The 15993-nt window shown below is 38.5% G+C and overlaps 1 protein-coding gene across 1 annotated transcript; it reads left to right on the forward strand.

Annotated features, from left to right (window-relative positions):
• Positions 1-4966: 4966 nt before the first annotated feature.
• LOC121751087 (reticulon-like protein B9) lies at positions 4967-6306 on the forward strand. The gene is made up of 5 exons (XM_042145800.1): positions 4967-5111; positions 5245-5425; positions 5522-5645; positions 5732-5801; positions 5899-6306. The coding sequence occupies exons 1-5, from the start codon at positions 5006-5008 to the stop codon at positions 6066-6068; spliced, it is 651 nt and encodes a 216-aa protein (XP_042001734.1). The 5' UTR covers positions 4967-5005; the 3' UTR covers positions 6069-6306.
• Positions 6307-15993: the final 9687 nt, after the last annotated feature.

Here is a 15993-nt window from a genome sequence, read left to right on the forward strand (position 1 = left end):
ATATTTGGATTCAAATATTGACCTCTCATACAATATCACGAAGGCCAAATATAAAATCAGTTCGATATGAAAAAAAACACCAAAAAATATTAAAAAAATACATACTATAAAAAAATCATTTGGGGTCTACTTTGACCAAGATTAGGGCCCAACAGGTTGGATTAATTTAATCTGGCAGCATATTACTTTTCGGTGGACGGTGATGAGTTGCATGCGCCGTTATTAATCATATCTCATCTTCCAAATTTATTCATCAAAATATGAAAATACATTTTTATCAATGCCCCTTCTTAATTCTTCTAAACTTTCCCTATACATATTTTTGCCCCTATTGAGATTATTTTCTGACTTCGTCCCTGCTTCAAAACATATGAGACTGCTCAAATATTATAATTTTGCATAGGATCAATCTTTTAAATATTCAAAATGCTGCTTCAAAACATATGAGACTGCTCAAATATTATAATTTTGCATAGGATCAATCTTTTAAATATTCAAAATGCACTTTATCTATACAGTAATTATGTAATCTATATATCAATAAGAAAATATTGGAAAATAAAAGAAAAGGATGTTCTCTCCATAGTGAATTGACAATGAGTACTTAATGATGAATCTGATTCTCTGTATGAGGTGGTGGATATTATATTAAACTAAAAAGCAAAATAACTTTAATAAATAATGGTTCCAATTTAAGTTGAAACGGCGACGTTTGGCTAGTAAAACGTCAGAGCTTCAGCTGCGGTGTGGTGGAGATGCGATGGCTTTAATGATTAACTTTTCATGCCATACTAATTTGAGAGATGAAGCAGCAAATTTACATAATTAATGGAGTATATAATTTTTTTTAAAAAAAGTACTAATTTTAAAAGTTGTTAGGATTCCAAGAGGGGAAGAAGGAGCAAATGTATACGTGAAAATTTGGTGGGCATATAGGATACTGCATATCATATTAATTGCATAAACCAAACTCTTAAATTACATAAAAATGCATTTTTCTTTTCCTCGAGACCTAGTGTCTTTAAACTGCCTACAGTGTTGTCTATGAGAGTCATCCATAAAAAAAATACTAGTAGAACAAATAATTTTAAAAATAATGATAAATGAAAAATTGTAACCCTCTCTTCCAATAGAGCTGTCGGCAACCCCCACAAAAAGTGAAGATCAAGGACGAATTGCTCTTTTACTTTACTGTACTGAAACGGTTATTTACTTTTTACTTCTAGTACGGAGTATTATTTTTTCTTTGTGGAGTATATTCTTTTCAAATCAACCAAATTATGTTTTAAAATTATCAAATTTAAATTTAATTATTTTATTTTCTATTATTGTACTGCATTTTTTTATACTTTAATTTGTGTAGTATTTTAGGTTGTAGGAGTACTACTTTTAAAGTATATGAATGTGTATTATATTTAAATTAATTATAAATATTATATTCATTAAGAACCCGTGAAAAATAAAATATTTAATTAAATTAAGTTGGGATACAAATTGAAGTAAAAAGTATGTACTTATATACAAGAAATCAATGAATATTTTATTATAAAGTTGATTGAAGCTGTTAAATGAGGAAGAGGGACAAGTACGATGGTAGGAATAGAATAGGGTAGGGTAGGGAATGAAATGGGGACCGGCGAGGAGGGAGTATGGGGTCGTGGGAATCCTAATGGTGCACTTATGGGAGTCTTAGGTCATCCACAACGCTGTTCCTATACCGTTCCTTAAACCACTATTTGAGGGCCCCACTGTACTTTTTTACTTCATTCCTTAACTAAGGAACGGAACCTGCAACCCTCCGTTCCTTAACCGTTCCTTAAATTACTATTCATTCAATTTCATTTTTTTTAATTTCCAACCCAATTCAATTTAAATAAACACACTTTATTAAAAAACAAACACACTTTATTAAAAAACACACAACATTAAAAAAAATTACAACTTAAACTTAAAAAAATAAAAAGCACACAACTAAAATCCTAAAAAAATAAAAAGCACACAATAAAAATCCAAAAAAAATAAAAGTACACAATTTTAATAATTTCATCCGCCAAAATTTGTCCAAATGTGCTCAATTAGATCCTGTTGGAGTTGGGTGTGGGCACTAGAGTCGCGTGTCCTTGCACGAATAGATAACCGTTCTTGTATAGACGGATGCGCTCCACTTCGAGGCGGACTACTTGCGGTTGAGCTTCCGGGGGATTCGTCGTCGAACCAATTTCCCGCCTCGGGTCCTTCGTCTTGGACAATCATGTTGTGCAAGATTATGCACGTATACATGATGTCGACCATGTTTTCCATGAACCACGTACGAGCCGGGGCTTTGATGATGTTGAAGCGCGCTTGGAGAACCCCGAACGCCCTCTCCACATCCTTGCGAGCAGCCTCCTGCTTCTGCGCAAAAAGAGCCTGCTTTGGGTTCGCAGACCCACTGCACGTCTTCACGAAGGTAGGCCACTTCGGGTAGATGCCATCGGCGAGATAGTACCCCATTTTATAAAGCCGGTTGTCGGCGACGAAGTTGATGGCCGGAGCTTTACCATCCAAAACTTCGGTCAAGAGGTCGGACTGGTGGAGCACATTTACGTCGTTGTTCGACCCGGGGACCCCGAAGTACGCGTGCCAGATCCAAAGTCGGTAGTCGGCAACGGCCTCGAGTATAACGGTTGGGTGGGTGCCTTTGTGGCCGCTCGTGTAGGACCCCTTCCACGCCACCGGGCAATTCTTCCATTGCCAGTGCATGCAATCGACGCTGCCGAGCATCCCGGGGAATCCGTGCACTGTTTCGTGAAGGTCGGGCAGGAACTGACAATCGGCCGTGCTTGGCCTCCGGAGAAATTCGACGCTGAAGGCTGCCCGAACGCCTTTGCAGAATTTGAGCAAGCACATTCGCCCAGTGCTGTCTCCGATGTGGAGGTATTCGTCGAACATGTCGGCCGTTTGTCCCGTCGCAAGCTGGCGGATTGCTGCAGTACATTTCTGCAGCGTCGTGTGGCTGGGACGGCCGACAGCGTCGAACCCTTCCTGGAAGAACTCTTCCCGGGCTGCCAAAGTATTCGCGATGTGGAGAAATAGCGGTTTCCCCATGCGGAAACGGCGACGGAAGTATGTATCTCCCCAAACCGGGTTATCGCAGAAGTAGTCGCGTACTAACCTTGCGGCGGCTTCCTCCCGGTTACGATGGATGTACGTACGGGAGCGTCGTTGGGGCGGCGCGGCTTCTTCCACCTCCCGTCGTCGATCTTCTTCAAGTGATTGTTCCAATATTTGACGCATTTGTTCATAAGGATCCATTAGTTTGATTAAATTTGGGAGAAGGAAAATAGAGTTGATTTGAGATGAAAATTGGGGTGGAAATAGAGAGGAATAGATATGTGTTTGTGATTGAAATGAGTATGAAATAGGAGTATTTATAGAGTAAATAAATAAAATAAAAATTAAAAAAAAAAATAAAAAACGGATATAAAAAAAAGGTCTCATTACCGTTGCAAAAAAAAAAATTATTAAATTCGAATTTAAAAAAAATGAATTATTGCGTCACCGGACGAAGCCCACTCGCGGGGCAGCGAGTGGGCTTCACGCGTTGAATGGGAGGCCGCCACGTCGCCTCGGCGCGTGGCGGAACGTTCCGTTCCGCGTTCCTTCGGAACGGAACGCGGCACGGCATAGGAATGGCGACGGCACGGAACGGCGACGGAACGCATCCCGCAATGCGTGCCGCCGCGGAACCATTCCGCCGGAACGGCATAGGAACCGCAACGGCACAGCGTTGCAGGTGCCCTTATGCAATATAAACATTAACTGGCCCTCCGTCCACGAAAAATAGAGCACTTTCATTTTCTGCACTCGTTTTAAAAAAATGATACTTCCTCCGTCCCATAAAAATATGGGCGGATGAGATGACACGGGAATTAAGACAAAATTAGTAAAGTAGGGGAGAGAGGGAGAATGATAGTTAAAGTAGAGTTAGTGGATAGTGAGACCTACATTATTAAGTAGATATAATTTTTCAAAAATGGAATGCACTTATTTTTGTAGAACGGACGAAAATGGAAAGTGCATATATTTTTATGGGACATGTGGAGTAATAACTAGTTAACGTGGAGAGAAAGTAATGTAGAGAAGTCTCTTTCCTATATTATTCTCTCAATTACTTTTCTTTCTATTCACTTTAACTATTTATTATCTTTTTTTCAAAACAAGTGCAAAAAATGAAAGTGACGGAGGGAGTAGTTTATTTTCAAGTCTTATTTTAATTTTGTTTAGATTTTCATTTTCCACAATGCTGTAGGATATAAATAAGTTGGATTAGCAAGCAAATTAGTCTAATTCGAATTCAAACTCGATCATACTTAATTTATTCGGCCGTGAGTCATGACCTATAAAAAATAGTGAGTCCAGCTTGAGTTAGGTCTGTTTATGAGCCTCGTGCTTGTTATCCGCACGAAAATGAACAGTACATTGTAGGTTCTTTATTGGGCCTGTTTGTGTTCTATTTTGGGCTACTTTTGTCATATCTTAGCCTCAACTTATTTACTCGTGGACTCCACTCCGTTAAGCCCACACTAATACCATCATTCCCTGATTTCGGGTTTCTTTTTTCTTCCATTTTTTTATTTATCCTCTCATTTAAATTAATAACTTTCACACCAGGAAAACTTGTTATGAACTTCAATTTTCCTTCCTACAGAGAAAAGTAGTCTAGCTAGAAATATACACTTCTCTCCAATTTTATTTTATTGAGATATTGTGAATTAGGCAAAGGAAAGAAGAAGAGGAAGAAACATCATGTGAAAAAATTTATAAAAAACGATTTTGTCTTAAACTTGGAGGTGATCTTTCAAGACATGGAGAAGCCATTCCTTTCTTTGTAGCAACAAAGTTCCGTGGAGTCAAATCTTGGCATATTAACTCTCCTATTTAAACCTATTACTCTTTACTCTTACCACAAAAACATTCTAGAACATTTATTCTTTCTCATCTTCAAAAGTAACACAACAAAAAAATGCCAATTTACTCCTCAGATTCCGATGATGCACAGTCTCCTCCAATCCCAAGAAGATTGTTTGGAAGAGAAAAGCCATTGCATTCCCTTTTCGGAGGAGGGAGAGGTCTATTTCAATTACCAATTTCATAATTCTCTACACATTATATATTTTCAATTGGGTAAATACTAAAAGGTGACTATAAATTTTTATATAGTCCTATAGTCACAATTAAATAAAGGGGTTTAATTTATTGCAGCTGCTGACATACTGCTATGGAGAGAGAAGAATTTATCAGCAGCAATATTAATTGGATCGACAGTGATTTGGTCTTTATTTGAAGTTGGAGAATACAACTTCATCACTCTTCTTTGCTATATTTTCATGACTACTATGTTAATATTGTTCATATGGTCTTCGGGTGCAGGCATAATTGAATGGTAATTTTTGTTTTACATCTAATTTGTCATAAATTGTTTCCATCTAAGTATAATAAAGAAATGTTTAAAATTGATTTGGTATATATTGATGTCCAGGAATCCTCCTCAGCCAATTACAATCCCCGAATCCACATTTCGATGGTTGTTTGCGGAAATCAATAGATTTTTATACAAGTTTTATTACATTTCTTGTGGGCAAGATTTGAAGACCTTCTTTGTGGTATTAATTTTATTTATTTATTTTTATATTTATCAATAGAGTGATAGTTTTCATTGATTTTGATCTCGTTTCGTCTATGGATACAGACGATCGCAATTCTGTGGATAATATCGGGGATAGGAAACTACTTCAGCTCCTTGAACCTGTTATACCTTGGTAGGCTACATTGTTTTGATAAATCAATTTATATTAGTAGGAGTAATTGTTATGGTAAATAAATAATACTAAATGAATTTGGATGGAAAATGTGTAGGATTTGTTTGCGTGATGACTTTACCGGCACTGTACGAACGGTATCAAGATGAGGTGGATTATTTGGCGGGAAGAGGAAGCAGGGATGTCAAGAAATTGTATAGGAAAATTGATCACAGATTTCTTAACAAGATTCCAAGAGGCCCAGTCAAGGATAAGAAGAAATATTGAATTATAATATTATTATATGTGAAATATTTGAAATTGGTGGTTTGGGTCAGTTAATTAAAATTAACTTGTGATGTATTTGGTTATCGATGCACCTATGTACATGTATGGGAGATCCATTGATACTTTATTTTAAGCTCATGTGTATGAATGGTTGTAATTATGAAGGGAAAGAATGGTGAAAATGTTATCAACTTATATTAATTGAAATAATTGGTTGAATTTACAAGTTCGTCAATAATATAAAAAGCTGTGCATTTTATCAAAACAAAACTAATGACACAGTATGTAATTACTTAGGATGGTACCAAAATGAATTTTTGTTTTGGACCTTTCGGTGAAAATTAACACAAAATTATACGTTACTCACTCCATATTAAAGTGGGACTAAATCGAATTTGTTGTATTAAAGAAAAATCAAAACAAATTTGTAATTTTTACAAGGCTGAAACAAAAGTAGAATATGTCATCAATGAAAGGTTACAAAGATAGGGGAAAATGGTAACATTATTACATATAGCGTTTTATGAAATGTGACGTATAAATAAACGCTACGAAATAATTTAAGAATATATTGATCATATTTGTCATAATAATAGTATATTTTACACGTGAACGTTATTCTTCATCCTTGACGGAATATGGTTGATATTGTTGGTAACAATTTAACAGCTAATAACCGTCCTTATTTTCTTTATTAATTAGCTTCTAATACGCATATTTCTAAATTTGTAGAAGCATCAAAATAGGCATGTGAATTAATCATGGAATTAGAAGAATCTTATTTTTCTCTAATTATAAATTTTTCGCAACGGTCTACCTATCTATAGACAACATAGAGTGTCAAAGCGAGTCTACTTTTAATTGTTCCTTAAATATGGCCAGTATTTTGCAATATTGTCTATACCCAAAAATATTATAACTAAAAAAAAAATTGCCAGATTGATCAATAGCATTTTTTTTATCAACAAATGATTTTTTTAATGAGCAAAAGTGATTTAATCCAACTTTATACAAGTTGTCGTGCCTCAACTTTGTGGTTCAAGTTAAACAAAATAATGTAGGCACTTTATAATTTAATTTTTTCTGTTCATAAAATTATTTAATTATCTTGTCTCGTGTCTGCATTTTGCAGCTATTTAGTTTTTTCTTTGTCACTGATTAAGTTCTTTGATTTTCCAAAGCTATTTAGTTTTTTCTTTGTCACTGATTAAGTTCTTTGATTTTCCAAAATTATGAGGTTCTTTATGTTAAGTTAATAAGTTACACGAATCTACCCAAAAGATTTTTAACTAAATTATGGTGGAAAATAGTACACACTACACTACCAGCATAGTACTCCCCCCGTCTTTAAAAAATATGCACTTTGGGTTCGACACGAGTTTTAATACAAAATTGGTAAAGTAAGAGAGAGGTAGAGAGAAAAAGTAATTAAAGTATGGTTAGTAGGAAATGGGTCTCATCTCATTAGAGATAAAATAGTATCTAAAATTAGAAAGTGCATATTCTTATAAGACGAACTAAAAAGGATAGAGTGCATATTCTTGTAGGAGGGAGTGAGTATAAGATAAAACATGTCTGTTTGCATTTAATTTTAGAAGGAACATCTTTTCAGTTCCACGAACTTTGCCAAAGTATCATTTTAGGTTCGTGAACTTTGAAAATATCAGTTTAAGTCCGTCAACTACAAGTTGATATCATTTGAAGTATTTTGAACTTTCCGAACGAAAATGCCCTTAAGGCCTTCAAAGGGCAATTTGGAAAATTCTTTCGCCACTCATCTTGCATCAGAGACCTAGGGTCCAACAATTTGTAACGCCAAATTTTTATATTTAAATTCAATTTGGATGGTAATTGATCTTCATTCTGAAATTTATATAAATAATACTTCGAATGACAATCCAAATTAATAGCTATCTAATTTCAAAACAAATAAATTAAATATAATTCACAAATCACCTATTGTAAGTTCTTAAAATGCAGTTTAGATTGAAAAAAATAAAATAAAGTATCAAGTCCCAATTCACTATTCCTAAATAATTAGTCATCTAATAATTGAAAAATTAACACATATTTTTTACGGTAAATTTTAATTATATTTAAATTCAATTTGGATGGTAATTGAATTAAATAGTAGTAAAAAAATTGTTGGACACTAGGTATTTGACGCAAGATGAGTGGCAAGTGAATTGTCCAAATTGCCCTTGAAGGCCTTGAGGGCATTTTCGTCCGAAAAAAGTTCAAAATACCTCAAATGATATTAACTTGTAGTTGACGACCTAAAATAATATTTTCAAAGTTCACGGACCTAAAATGATACTTTGACAAAGTTCGTGAACCTAAAAAGACGTTCCCTCTTAATTTTATTACTCTTATGTTGTTGGGAATGGATCCTCTGTTAGTTCCTCAAATCACAGCACATGAAACGCAAGAAATAAAGAAGGAAACGCAGACTTATAACTTGTTTGTTTTATTTTCAATCTCTTCCCTTTAATTAGCTTCATGCAATTACTAATTCCCATCATTCCATCCACATGGCCCCACCACACCAAGCCATTGTCCCTTCCCATCAATATATGTAAATAATTTTTTGTAAAAGTTGTTTTCATTTTTTTAGATTGATGCTAAATGACCATATTATGGCCGGTCATAAATAGTTAAGTTAGTCCATTTACATATATAAAAAATTAGAATTATCGATATAACTTTATATGTGTGTGAATGAACTTGTGAGTTGGTACTTGTCTTTGAATTTCATTATGTAAAACACATTATTATCACGAATTATTGTATACGTTGAACAACAATCAAGAAATGACAGTAGTAATAAGTTGAGCAAAAACTACGAAAGAGCAGCAGTAACATGTTGAGCAACAAATAATGAAAATGATATAAAAGTAAAATCAAGTAGTATTAAACCGAAAATTTGAAAAAAAATCAAATTTTTTTTCTATTTAATCAATTTATGGCTGACCATAATATGACCACATAGCGTTATTCTTTTTTTTTTTATTACTAACTACTAAACTGATTTGTTTTATTCAATAGAGTAAATAGTGATGAAATTTGACTAAATACCTATTATTTCATCTCTTTACTGTGCTAATTGATTCAATGGAATATCATATACCTCTTTTATATGCTAATTGATTCAATGGAATCTCATATACCGCGATTATAATAGTTGTTATTTTATCACAATAATTTCTTCATTTACACTTTAGAATAAAATATCATCTAGAAATCATTGTATTTTACTAATAATTAACTTGACTTATCATTTTTTACTAATATAAATATTCATTGTTGACATGCATTTATTTAGATATTGAAGAATATTTTTTTCTTTTGATGTTCCTTCCTTTATAATTCAAGTACTAATATATTTTTATACTACATTACAATAACACTTAGTTTTTGTTAATTACACCTATGGCATGTTATAAAACTAAGTGGAGTATTAATTGCAAAATGTATCATAATTAAAAGAATTATTATTAATTTATTATTAAGAAATATATGCAACATAAATATAATACTCAATAATTTCATAATATAATACTCCCTCCGTCCCCGATTAATTGTCCTTCTTTGACCGAACACGAATTTTAAGAAATGTAAAGAAAAGTTGGTTGCAAAAGTTAGTGGAATGTGGGACCCACTTTTTTATATTGATTTTATAATAAAATGTGAGTGAATTCAGTTAGTGGAATGTGAGACCTACTTACCATTTATGGTAAAAATGAAGTGTGACAATTATTGAGGAACAGAATAAAATGAAAAAGAGTGACAATTAATGAGGGACGGAGGGAGTAATACTTTAGATAGTATTCTAAATATAAATAAAACAAATTAGTTTAGTAGTTAGTGATAAAAAAAATGAAAACAATTCCTCCAAAAAATTATTTACATATATTGATGGGAAGAGACAATGGCTCGGTGTGGTGGGGCCATGTTGATGGAATTATGGGAATTAGTAATTGCATGAAGGTAATTAAAGGGAAAAGATTAAAAAAAACAAATAAATAAATAAATGGAAGAGATTGAAAATAAAACAAACAAGTTATAAGTCTGCGTTTTCTTCTTTATTTTTTGCGTTTCATACACAACAGGCTATGCTGTGATTTGAGGAATAGCAGAGGATCCGTTCCCCATGCTGTTTGACGAGAAAAAAAATACTCCATAAATAACTACAATAGTCTTCACTCCACATAAGATAAGTAAAATTTAAAGATTTCAACGTAACATATAAAATCCAACAACTAGTCTGATGGGGTACGTACTAAACAAGCCCAATAGCAGTGACGGCCCATCAGCCCAAAGCCCAAGGAAGAGTATCAGTTCGGCATTACCAAAGAGTTCGGCCCCAGCCTACAGCTCGGTAAAAGCCGACCAATCAAGCTCTACTCTCAGATCGGCAAAAGCTGCTCGGCAATAGTTCAGCAGTTCGGTCTCATTATTCGACCGAACTGGGAGATAGTAGTGTCAACTCATGCAGGATCTCATGCAGGATAGCGGACCAAACAAAGAGATAGTGGACCCATGCATAGATTTTACCGATCTAAACAAGCACTGTCCTAAAGATTGCTATCCCCTTCCGAACATAGATAAAAAAGTAGAAGCTTTGATCGGCTTCGAAATTTTCTGTTTTCTTGATTTATACAAAGGCTACCACCAAGTTTTAATGGATGAGAATGATGCTTCAAAAACGGCTTTCATTACTGACTTCGGCATCTTTGCTTATAAAAAGATGCCATTCGGTTTAAAGAATGCCGGAGCCACATATCAAAGGATGGTAGATAAGCTTTTTCGGCATTTGATCGGAAAAGAGGTTGAAGTGTATGTTGACGACATAGTCGTCAAAAGCAGAAGCACTTCGGAGTACGAAGACAACTTCAAATCCACCCTCGACGTGCTCAAAAAAGCCAACCTCAAACTCAATCCCCAAAAATGTACCTTTTTGGTAGATTCGGGAAAGTTTCTGGGTTGTTGGGTTTCAAAGGACGGGCTCAAGGCAAATCCCTCAAAAGTTCAAGTTGTTCAGAACATGGCGATGCCGAAGTCCATACATGATGTGCAAAGGCTAACTGGATGTCTAGCCGCACTGAATAGATTCCTTTCCCAAGCAGCCGAAAAGCAACTGCCGTTCTTCAAAGTGTTGAAAAAGGCACCAAAGTTTGAGTGGGGAGCCGAGCAGAAAAAGGCTTTTGACGAGCTCAAAAATTATTTAGCCAAGCTTCCAATTCTCTCTGCTCCAACCGATGCCGAAGTGATATTCTTATACTTAGCAGCATCAGATCAAACCATTAGCGCGGTGCTTGTACGAGAAGAAGGCCTAAAGCAGCTTCCCATCTACTTTACAAGCCGAGCATTAAGAGGTCCAGAAACAAGGTATCAACCTCTGGAAAAAATTGCTCTGGCGTTAGTAAATGCAGCAAGGAGACTGCGGCCATACTTCTATGCTCACAAGGTATGCGTCTTAACCGATCTGCCACTTCGGCAAGTTTTGACCAAGCCAGAAGCATCAGGCAGAATCGCCAAATGGGCCATAGAGTTGGGAGAACACTCAATCGAATACCTACCTCGGAAAGCCATCAAGGGTCAAGCCTTGGCAGATTTTCTTACAGAGGCAAAGTTCGATCAAGTAATCCCTGTCATTGCCGAACAGAAAAATTCTGCCAATACCGAACTAGCACAGCCCCTGGAATCCGAAGTAGAGCCGCCGGATTGCTGGAGCGGATTCGTAGATGGAGCTTCGAATAAAACGGGAAGTGGAGCTGGTATTCTACTTATCGCTCCCGACGGACACGAGGTAACTTATTCACTTCGGTTCTTATTCCCAACTACTAATAACGAAGCCGAATACGAAGCCCTCCTTGCCGGACTTCACTTAGCGCAAAGTCTATTTGTCAAATCTCTCAAAATCCATTGTGATTCACAAGTCATAGTGAATCACATGCTGGGTACAAGTGAAGCCCGAGATGAGAGGATGAAAAAATACTTGGACAAAGCGCAAAGCATTAGCCGAAGTTTCTCTTATTTTCGGATAATCCGCATTCCCAGAGCGGAAAACAGCCGAGCAGATACTTTAAGTAAGTTGGCCTCATATCCGAGCTCAAAGGTGGAGGAATTACTACACCGAAGCATTGATGAAGCTGAGGTACATTCAGTAACCAGCTCGCCGAACTGGATGACGCCGATCTTACAGTATCTAGATCAAGGACAACTGCCCGAGGATAAGAGAGAAGCTCGGAAAATCACATGCCGAGCACTTCGGTATGAACTTCATGAAGGAGTCCTATACAGAAAGTCCTACCTTCAACCGTTATTGCGATGTGTAGGACCAGAAGAGACGGACTACATCCTTAGAGAAGTTCATGAAGGATCTTGCGGTAGCCACATCGGAGCTAGAGCTTTAGCTAAAAAAGTTCTGAGATGGGGATATTATTGGCCAACTTTGGTACAAGAAGCAGTGCAGCTCGTCAAGACATGTACGAAGTGCCAAATCCATGCAAATATCCCAAGGATGCCGCAGACCGATCTATGTGCTATGCAAAGCCCTTGGCCTTTTATGCAATGGGGCATAGACATAGTAGGACCACTACCACAAGCTCCTCGGCAAATGAAATTCCTTATCGTTGCCGTGGATTACTTCACGAAGTGGGTGGAGGCTGAACCATTAGCTACGATAACGAGCTCGAAGGCATTGGATTTCGTCTGGAAGAACATAGTGTGCCGATTTGGCATACCCCACATCCTCATTTCGGATAATGGGACTCAGTTCACCGACAAGACATTCAAGAATTGGTGCCAAGAGCTGAATATTCAACAGCGGTTCACTTCGGTCTCCCACCCACAAGCAAACGGACAAACGGAGGTAACAAACCGTATCTTGGTGAAAGGGTTAAAAGCTCGGTTAGAACAAGCCAAAGGACAATGGGTAGAAAATCTCCCTCAAGTCCTATGGTCCTACCGAACTACACCCAAAACCTCCAACGGTGAAACTCCGTACAGTCTGGTGTACGGCACTGAAGCCGTGATTCCGGTTGAGATCGGCGTACCCAGTCCCCGAACTCTAAATTTCTCCTCAGAAATGAATGATGACGGACTGAGAGCCGAACTAGATCTGGCCGAAGAAAGAAGAGAATTGGCCTGCATAAAAGCAGCTAAGTACAAGGAGCAAGTAGCCCGGTATTATAACCAAAGGGTGAAAAAGCTGCAATTTCAAGTGGGAGATCTCGTCTTGAGAAACAACGAAGTAAGCCGAGCAGAAAAGCTGGGCAAACTCGAACCCACATGGGAAGGTCCATATCGGGTGTCAGAAGTCCTCGGCAAAGGGTCTTACAAATTGACTCACATGTCAGGAGAACAAGTACCCCGAACATGGCACATTTCCAACCTCAAGAAGTTCCATTTGTAAGAGACAGTCCGGTCAGTCAGTCTTGTGTCTGGTTCGGTCCTAGGGGTATGTGCTTTCTTTGTTTTTTACTTGTTTTTCGTCTTTTTATTTGTCTATGTGCGTTTTGTCTGTCTATGTGCGTGTCGTCTCTTACAAATGTTACTGAGGTATCTTGTTCTTCGAAGGCTGATCCCCTTTTTAGAACATGTATAAGCCAACGATTGTGAGTCCAAGCTTCTAAGGAGGATACAAGACCACAATTCAGCTTAAGAAACAAGCAGTTCGTCTGAAACGAACTGCAACAAAGGGAAAGTCCGATCCACGCGATAAAACTCGCCGAATTAGGACAAGGGAAAGTCCGATCCACGCGATAAAACTCGCCGAATTAGGACAAGGGAAAGTCCGATCCCCAAATTAGGACAAGGGAAAGTCCGATCCGAGCGATAAAACTCGCCAAATTAGGACACAAGCTTAGTCCGGTCAAAGAAATTTACTTCATAAGACCAAAGACGAGTCCGGTCAAAGAAGTTTACTTCATAAGACCAAAGACGAGTCCGGTCAAAGAAGTTTATTTCATAAGACCGAGGACCAAGTCCGGTCAAAGAAGTTTACTTCATAAGACCAAAGACGAGTCCGGTCAAAGAAGCTTACTTCATAAGACCGAGGACGAGTCCGGTCAAAGAACTTTACTTCATAAGACCGAGGACGAGCACGATGAAATTTTTTCGCTGAGCTGTAAATACGCAGTGATAGAAGCGAAATGAAAATTTCATTTATTAAATCTTGTTCGGCATATAATTCTGCTGCCCTACGAGAAGGTGTTACGCCATTACAAAGGACTATTCTACTGTCCATGGTTGCTAAAGTTGAGCCATCTATTCACAAAATCCTCGTGAAGCCGAGTTCGGCCATTCCGGGCAGCTGAAGAATAAGCAGGTCGACGAGATGCTCTAATCGACCTACCGCCTCTTCCCTGAGCCCGGGAAGTTCTGGCACCTCGGCGGCGAAGAGTCTCTTCACGAAGCATTTGTTGATCTTGCTCACTCATAATCACAGCTCCTCTACGAACTTCAGTCCGTCCTTGTCTTGACGTTTCCGGTTGCTCCTGAGTCCGTTCTCGTCTTGACGTTTCCGGTTGCTCCTGAGTTCGTTGCTGATTTGGAGTAGGATTTTGAGCAAGTGGATCAGAGGTTTGAGCTGGAGTGTGAGCATCTGTTGGCGGGAAATGCCTAAGGAATCTCTCGATTGAGGGACGCCGGGAAAGAACGATGTCGTACCGAGAAGCCCAGCGCCGCAATGATTTCACGACTTGTTGGCAAGCCGAGCTCTCCAGCGCATTGTTCCTCCGGAGTACATGATATTCCTCCCACAGTTCGTCAACTCGTTCCTGAACTTCAGAGATGGTCATTCCCCCGCGCCTGCTGATGAAATCCTCATACGCAGTCCTCTCAGCGACGGCAGTATTCAGCTCGGCCTCCAGATCTTTCTTTTCGGACTCTAAGTCCTTATTGTCGGCCTCCAGCTTCACTAAACAAGCCAAGAGTTCGTCATTCTTCATCTGGTCAGCTATGGCTTTTTTCTCAGCTTCGTCTAAAGCGGAAGAGTACAGCCGCTTCCAATGAAGTACCTCCAGCTCCTTAAGAGTTAAGAATACAAAGCAGCTACGTCAGTTCGGCATTTCATTTTACTGAGCAGGTAGTAAACCACAACAGGAGTAAAAGAGAGTACGAAAAGCTATACGAAGACACAAGTGCAGAAAGAAGAATTTTTTCATTCATAAGAAAAAAAATTTTTTTACACAAGGAGGGCTTCAAGGCCATTTTACAAGAAGGAAGAAACTAAACTAAGAGAAGGGAGACGAAATCATACTCCGCCAGCTTCGTCTCCGGCTCCTCGGTGAGGTTCAGCTTCCTTCTCCTTGTCTGCCTCAGCTTCGTCCTCGGCCTCCCTGCTCCCCCCAGCCTGCTCGGTGCCCCCATCACCGATCAGCAGCACCTCTTGCTCGGCCTGCCCGTCTCCGGTCTGCTGATCAAGCTGCTCGGTCTCACCCTCTCCGTGGAAAATTGGAGCGAGTGAAACTGACCCTAAGGAGGCAAAGATAGCCTCCATATTCTCGTCCCGGTCAGCTCGGCAACTACGAACTCGGTCAGCAGAAAGCAGGACCGAGGACGAAGCAAGCTCCTCAAGGAGCGGCAGACTCTGGAGACGAGCTGCTATCTCTCGGCCGTACAGCGGCAGGACGACTTCGGGCCCCTGCTCGGCATTATCGGTCATCAGTTTCAGCAGATCACCGACAAAGGCCGAAAATTGATTGCTCAGAAAGAGTTTCTCCGCGAAAGCACGGAGAACCTCCCCTTGGGCAACCACGGCGGCAGCATCCCTCCGTTTCGTCTGCTCTCGCTGGATGATGAGCTCGTTTTTTGCCCGCTGTGCTTCATCCTGAGCCGAGATCCTAGCAGCTCTGGCCTTCTCAAAGTCTGCCTTAGCCTGTTCGGCCTGGTGACGAGCAGCCGCCAACTTCCTCTGCAT

The sequence above is a fragment of the Salvia splendens genome, chromosome 10, assembly GCF_004379255.2.
Source record: "Salvia splendens isolate huo1 chromosome 10, SspV2, whole genome shotgun sequence".
Lineage (NCBI taxonomy): Eukaryota > Viridiplantae > Streptophyta > Magnoliopsida > Lamiales > Lamiaceae > Salvia > Salvia splendens.

Bases quoted from the DNA above. Each gene is read 5' to 3' on its own strand.
- LOC121751087 (XM_042145800.1), top strand. From the start codon at position 5,006: ATGCCAATTTACTCCTCAGATTCCGATGATGCACAGTCTCCTCCAATC. The intron at 5,112-5,244 runs GTCTATTTCAAT...AATTTATTGCAG, and splicing joins CCTTTTCGGAGGAGGGAGAG to CTGCTGACATACTGCTATGG. The intron at 5,646-5,731 runs GTATTAATTTTA...CTATGGATACAG, and splicing joins ATTTGAAGACCTTCTTTGTG to ACGATCGCAATTCTGTGGAT.